The sequence below is a fragment of the Egretta garzetta genome, unplaced genomic scaffold, assembly GCF_000687185.1.
Source record: "Egretta garzetta isolate BGI_Z169 unplaced genomic scaffold, ASM68718v1 scaffold289, whole genome shotgun sequence".
In the NCBI taxonomy this organism is placed as follows: Eukaryota; Metazoa; Chordata; class Aves; order Pelecaniformes; family Ardeidae; genus Egretta; species Egretta garzetta.
The window spans coordinates 101,821-109,249 of record NW_009260801.1 but is presented as its reverse complement, the minus strand read 5'-3'; the positions used below and the strand labels follow the sequence as shown (position 1 = coordinate 109,249).

General features: G+C 39.0%; 1 protein-coding gene across 1 annotated transcript in view; it reads right to left on the bottom strand.

Moving 5' to 3' along the window:
• Positions 1–1,037, bottom strand: part of SAMSN1 (SAM domain, SH3 domain and nuclear localization signals 1) — a 35,831-nt gene extending 34,794 nt beyond the window's left edge. Inside the window, exon 1 of the mRNA XM_009646848.2 lies at positions 896–1,037. Within this exon, the coding sequence (XP_009645143.1) occupies positions 896–952 (57 nt within the window). The 5' untranslated portion in view covers positions 953–1,037. The remainder of the gene's footprint in view (positions 1–895) is intronic.
• Between the last annotated feature and the right edge of the window lie 6,392 nt (positions 1,038–7,429).

Here is a 7,429-nt window from a genome sequence, read left to right as displayed (position 1 = left end):
CCTGCTGAAATAGTGTCTGCAATAATATTTAGGACCCAGAAATCACAAAGTGAGGTGTATTCCCAAATGATGAGAAGATGGGTCTGTAAACTAGGAGACAGTGAGCTACTGAGAGCAGAGATATACTAAAAGTCTTTTCTAATCTCTCATTTAAATTTTCAGCACTGGGAAATTGAAATAGAGATAGATACTGATGCTCCCAGGTCTAGCAGTAGCCATTTCTCTTCAGACTTCCAATACACTTACAAAGGTCATTCTACACCTAGATCAGCAATTGAAAATAAATTTCTAGCAGAGGACACATCCTGATGCATCTTGCAAAACTCTCACTTTCTTTCTTGCAATTCCTGATTGTGGAAAGTGTCCAGTGCAGCATATTATCAATTTATTCAGAGTAATTATTTCAGGCTGAAAGTATAATATTTCCCAGAAAAAATGAAGATGACAAACACTGATTGCCAAGTATCCTCTCCTCCTTTGGTTATGATGATGCAGAAGAAAATTTATTAAAATAAGGAACAAATTTAATAGCTTTTCTAATCCCTTACTGATTCTGACACTCTTCTGTGGGACATCATCTGTTTATCATAGATGAAAGGGAGAGCAGGGATTTTTATGAGCCCCTCTGTTAAAGGACTGATGCAGAGCATATAACAGTAGACAAAGTCCGGTATCAGGAGTCTTTAGCTCAGCTATAGCAGCTTCATGATGATTCCTTGAATTGGATCATTGCTTTTATACAGTGTATACACAAAGAAATTCCTGAGATTATATCACTGAGGCACTTGCTAGCACATGAGGAAATCCTGAAGCCAGGATATAAAAGGAAATCTTCTTTTTAAGAACTGTCAAGAATTCCTGTTATTATTCATTGACAATAAAAAGACATTCTTACCTTTGGCTTTTGACTTTTCTCCTTATCAGACACATTAGATGGTTTTCTCTTCAACATTTTTAGTTTATCCAGCTGATGTGCAACTGCTACTAGCTTGTAACCGAACTAAGTACAACGAAGCGTACGGCACAAGCGTACATCAGTTACGCAGTTCCTTATTCTATCAGGATGTGACTTCACGCAGCTGCTTTGAGGCACGGGTGAGTGAGCTGAAATCTTCGTTTGGGGACAGAGTGAGGAAGGAAGGAAGGAAGTGACGGGGAAAAGAAAGAGAGAGGTGCACTAAGGAGATGAGTTGAAAATGAGGAAAGGGTTCAAAGTGAGAAATGCTTTAAGACTTATCTCCTTCTGTGTCACCATCAGGCTTCAGTAAGACTTTGAACAACTCAAGAAAATCATCCTCTTTTCCTCTCCTTTTTCCCCACGCAGCCTTGTGGCACTAACTGCACCCTTCATTTCAACTTCTGCTGGGACTCGAATGCAAAGGAGGTCTGCAGCTGTTCAGAGGACCAAGGGATATTATCCCCCAGCTGATTCGCACTGCGCTGTGGTACATGGTCTAGCTGGTCCCTGATGCCACCCTTTCTTTCTTAGCTCTACAGTAACACAATAAAAGCAATGAGATTGAAGGTCACTGTTTGGCAGAGAAGGGAAGTTTTCTAAGGCCATCTTTTTATTTTGAATGGTGGAATAATTTTTTGCCATTCATCACAGAATTTGGATTCCCTGAAATATCACTTTTCAGTCCTCTGTTGTCCTCGATTTGGTGACAAAGTCACAGGGAGAGAAAGCAAGTCTAACAGAAGGCTTACAACAAAGAGGCAGAGGAAAATGACAAAGGTCCTTTATGTCCTCTTGAAAAACAGCCCAGAGGCTAAATGAAAGTGGAGGTATTAAGATAGCTTTGAATTTCTGCTTCATTTTGCTTGATATTATTTGCCAGTGTCAAATAAACAAAAGTATTGAGTGTCCTAAGTAAAGCTTATTTGTTGTCAATCATAGGCCATAAAACCTGAAACCATGAAAAATTCCCAACTTTTTACTGACAGATGGAGGCAAATTCTCAATTTCAAACCCCAAACTTTTGGGCCACCCATAGAATCATAGAATCATAGAATGTTTAGGGTTGGAAGGGACCCCTAGAGGTCATCTAGTCCAACCCCCCTGCAGTGAGCAGGGACACTGCTAACTAGATCAGGTTGCTCAGAGCCCCATCCAACCTGGCCTTAAATGTTCCCAGGGATGGGGCCTCCACTACCTCTCTGGGCAACCCGTTCCAGTGTTTTACCACCCTCATTGTAAAAAATTTCTTCCTTACCTCTAGCCTGAACCTACCCTGTTCTAGTTTAAAACCATTTCCCCTTGTCCTAACACAGCTGGCCCTACTAAAAAGACGTTCCCCATCTTTCCTATAGGCCCCCTTTAGGTACTGGAAGGCCGCAATCAGGTCTCCCCGTAGCCTTCTTTTCTCCAGACTGAACAAGCCCAACTCTCTCAGCCTGTCCTCATAGGAGAGGTGCTCCAGCCCTTGATTCATTTTTGTAGCCCTCCTCTGGACCCGTTCCAACAGTTCCATGTCCTTCTTGTGCTGAGGGCTCCAGAGCTGGACGCAGTACTCCAGGTGAGGTCTCACCAGAGCTGAGTAGAGGGGCAGAATCACCTCCCTCGACCTGCTGGCCACGCTTCTCCTGATGCAGCCCAGAGTACTAAAAATGAAAAATAAATCTATTTCTAAATAAGTTGCAAGAAAAAGGTTCAAGAATAAGTGTCAAGAAAAAAAACTTTGGTAATTTTTTTTTTCAAAATTTTAATGATATTTTTTCAATTTTTTTTTTTCAACTGAATCTATTCTAAGCAACTTTTACTCATAAGTTTTGCATAGAGAAAAACTTTTTTTAGAAAAGCAAGTCACTGTGGAGGGCTTTTGCACCAAATAAAAATTTAGAAGTCCTTGTCCACCCAAATACTCAGTGCACAGACCTTTCTTTCTCTGTGTTGTTCATTTAATATGGTTGATTGAACTTAAATTTCAAGGAAAGCTAAAACAAGAAACCAACCAAACTCAAAACCAAAAGAACTGGTGATTGAAAGCTGGTGAGAAATGCACAGGTGTTATTTCTTAGAATTACCTTTCCCAGTCCCATAAATTCTTCTAAGTTTTTAAAGCATCGATGAGGAGAAAATGCAGGATAGGCAGGTAGCCTCTTGGCTGAATTGCTCTCTTCTTCCTCTCTTATATGAACACTCCAGGGAGGGATAAGACACTGCTCATCAGATGAATTCCCATTTCAGTTTGCTATTTGGATTTATATTTGAATGTTTAAGAAAAGTTTTGGAGGCTGTCTTGGCTTCTGATGGGTAGGCAACCGAATGGACTGAGACTGATGAAGGAATAATTATTATATGCTAACGGTATAATGAGGTTTTCCTTTGCAGACCTTCTAAGAACCAGGTTGGTAAAAACAGAAGGAGGAACTGGGGTTAAGGTGCTGAAATTCTGCCAAATATAATGCAAGATTGTTCTCTAGGTTATTGGATTGCAGTGGAGTAGGTGTTGAACCTCAACCCATTAACCAAGATGTTTCGCTTCACATTTTAATTGGAACCACACTAATCCTGAACAGAGTTGAATTTATTATTATTATTATTAATAAAAACCTATCCATCAGAGTTCATAATCATTGTTATTAATAATCATAATTAATTAATTAATAATAATTATGAAATCTGAGAGATATGTTTCTTCCATATATCTGATAAAAATACCTGAAAAGTCCATTTAAGTTTCTAACCATAAGGAGGTTTTACCATGGATGTTTAATCAGCCTTAGTAATTCAGTAGGGCCATATGTTGTTATAAAAGCTGTATGTATGTTTAATAGTAATTAAACATGATTATTTATTTACATAGATGTACATTGCGGTATATTGTTTTTCTTTTTAATCTGATCCAAGTGTGAGGATTAAATCAGACTCTGCTGATCATTAGACTGTGATTTCCTGTCGCAGGCCCCTGTGAAAATCTTCATGATTAATAAAATGGGAACTCATCTGAAGAGTAATATATGAGCTTCCTTTCTGCAGAATATTTATTGTTAAACAGGAAGAAAGAGGCCATTTCAAGAGATATAGTACCCACCCATATCTATTTCCTTTCCTCATCCACATATCAGAAAAATTATAGCAGCTTGAAAGCTGACCTGATTATGTTCTTGCCCTTGGAAGGTTGACCCACACTAGTTTTAAAAAGTAACAAAGTGAAGAAAATCAAACATATATAGCACTAAGTTCATTTAATTTAAGTAACCAACACATTTCAAAAGGAGCTCTTTTGAATTAAAAATTAATAATAAACTTGGTGCTTATATCCTCTGGATTTGAAGCTAATTTTTCAAAGGGGAATGAATATCTATGTAAAATTAAAACAAAAATTCTCATACTTAGTTTTCTGTTGGACATGACTGCAGGTAACTTATTCCATTTCCTTGCTGGTCTTTGAACCTGATCCAAACCCCATTGAAATCAATAGAAGTTTTTCAGATAAATTTTATGGGGCTTGGATTGACTCCTCCATCCTGAAATACCCCAGCAATGTCACTCTTCTCTCTGGGAAGTCCTATGGGGAAAAGGCTATTCACTTAAAAATAATTAAGATGACCCCATGAGAATGATTCCCACTGCCATTATATTTATAAAAGGCAACATACCTTATAGCTTATTATTACCATTATTCAGTTTTAATGAATGGACCATGATAGATGGTCCTGGATATTCAAGTGCTTTATGTGCCTCCCTCCCACACAATATCAAGTGCCGCAACAGTGCTGTATCCCCGCAGTGGCTCCATCCAGTTACCTTGCCCTGAGAGAAGAGATCACTTCCAGTCTAAACTGCAAGTGTAAACTGATCCTTTCAATATTTGATTATTCTGATAAAACTAAAAAGTAGAGCGTAAAGTAGATTGAAGGGTTTACCTTACTGGCCACCTGTCAAAAAGCAAATGAAATGAGACTTTTTTCATATTAGCAATTTGTTTTTCATTGTCCGTCAGATAAATCTGGTCCAAGTTTAACCAGAGACTCAGAGATACCTTGGAGCTGTACGTTGTTTTTCCTAATGCTAAGCAATCCCAGAGTGTGTTAGTCTGTTTATTTTAATTAAAATAAGACTTGCATTTTGTACAGGAAAGGAATCATGCCTTCAGCCTCTCCTTTTATCCCCATGCCTCTCTCTGTATGATCTAGCTCCCTTAGATATTGCAGAAAGCTCAGAATAGCAAGTGGAGCTGAGTGAATAATTTGCAGTGAATAATTTACTTAACAAATTTAATCTTTATTTCCTCAAGGAATGTTCATGAGAGGAACACAATTTCCTCATATGTATTAATTATGGGCCAGAACATAGCTAGATACTTCCCTCTCCTGGTCTAATCTGAGCAAGGGCCAGCCACAGTTATAGTCATTGCTACTCCTCAGCAGAGGTCTCTCCATAAACTACCACACAAAGATTCTACAGAAACTAACAGGAACAAGTGTGAAAAAGTGAAGTTAAGACCTCACCCTCCGCCATCCTGTACGAAAGAAGCCAGATGTTGCAGGCTGGGTTGTCTTTATAACTATTTAAACTAAACACTCACTTTTAATTTTAACTCCAAAGATTGAGGCTGTGATTTTCCATTGGGATGTTGAGCAATGGATCTGGATGCTTAAGGTCTCATCTTTGAAACTCCCACATTCACCGCAAACTCATGACTGCAAGCATCCAGAACTTAGTACTGAAAATTGGTCCAATATGCTTAGGGGCTTCATGCAATGGGGTGTATAATTTCCTATTGAATAGGCTCCTATGTGCTTTTCATCAGGAATAAAAAATGAAGAAGCTACCGACACTCAGATTCTTTGAGAGGCAAGATGGGATTAAAGAATATTTTAAGCTTACACCCTTGTTTTGGCAGAGGGTTGACACTACATCAAACAGACTCTTATCCTGTACAGAGTATAATTCTTATGAAGCCTGCAGAAACTGGCTATTCAGCAAAGCTAATAACTAACATCTGAAGTTACCTTCAAAAACTTGATCTTTGCTAAGTAATTTATGTTGGGGAGGAGGGTGTGTGTGTTAATGCCATACATCCACTGGAACAGCATGAGGGAACAACAACAGAGCAGAGTCTAAGCTTGTTTAAGCAACCGTCAGGGTGCAGAGCAGCAGGAGCACCCTCCTCATGCCAAGTCCCAGGAATTGTGAATTTGTCCTCTCTCAGACTACTGAGCTTCCTTCTCTCCCTGAAAAAACATTTTTGTGATTCTTCCTTCTCTTATGCTAATCCTTTGCCACTAAGGTCAAGGGAGTCACAAAGAAATATGGCAGGGGCGGGCTATAGAGCATCACTAGCAGAGCTCCTACTGAATTTAAAGATATGTCTGGTACAAAGGGTGGTTGCTACTCCATGAGTAAGAAAAAGTGTCTCATTGCCAGGCCCTCAGACTGTGTCCTTGGCATGCTCCCAACACTGCCTGGCCTAAAGGGAAAATGAAGTACCAAGAACTTATCTCAAACTTTGATCCCAACACATTCTCTTGCATTAGCAGTAGATGAACAGATCAGTCATACCTACACAATGTCAGGTTAGCACTAATGCTAATAAAAATCTATACTATTGTGACAGAAGGATTCTCAAGGAGATTGGCTTTCACCTATTGAAGAAATCCCTCTCTTATTACCTTGAAGAGTAAGAGCCAGAGTTGTATCTATATCTTCTAGGTGTTCCTGTTGGGAAAACTCAAAGTCAGCAAGGTTGGTGTCTTGTAAAACACAGCCACAGGCTTATCCAGCATCTGTGTAATAATTTCCAACAGAAATATGTGCGTCACTTGTGGTTTTCCTGTACAATTTATTGTAAGCAGAATAGACTTTACTGTCTGTGATGAATAACAGAAAGTAACTGGCAGGATGGTGCTGTGGGTTCAGGCATGTAAGTGAACAGCACGCTGTTTCTCGGAGTGAATGTTAAAATGTAGCTCAAAGCTACATCACAATGTTTATGCCTAGAACATCTCAATGGATTCTGTTAGTGAATACTGCAATTACTCATCAGCTACAAGGGCATTTTATCCCACGTAATTTTCAGGTTTATATGACTCTTGTTTTATAGTTATCCAGCTGAAGCTCAGCCTGCCAGAAATGCATTTACAGATAAAGAGCGACAGTTGCCTTGCACATCCATTCAGAAAACTCAAATATGAGATTTTTGATAAAGGGAACTGATATAAAAATAAATTTAGGCTCTCTGTTTTAATCTCATAGAGAAAACATGACATGTTTCATTCGGCATTTAGAGGACCGGCTTAATGTAAAAGCACTGGCAGTGCAGCAGGGGATTTTTTCAAGGTATGTACATGGTGTCTGCCTGCCTATCTTTGATTAGAATCAAGATCAACAAAAGTAAATTCTGATTAACTCTAATGCGCAGCCTGCTGTCAGGAAACTCTTTGTAGTTTGAGCTGTCTTTTACCAGTAAACATCTCCTGCTGA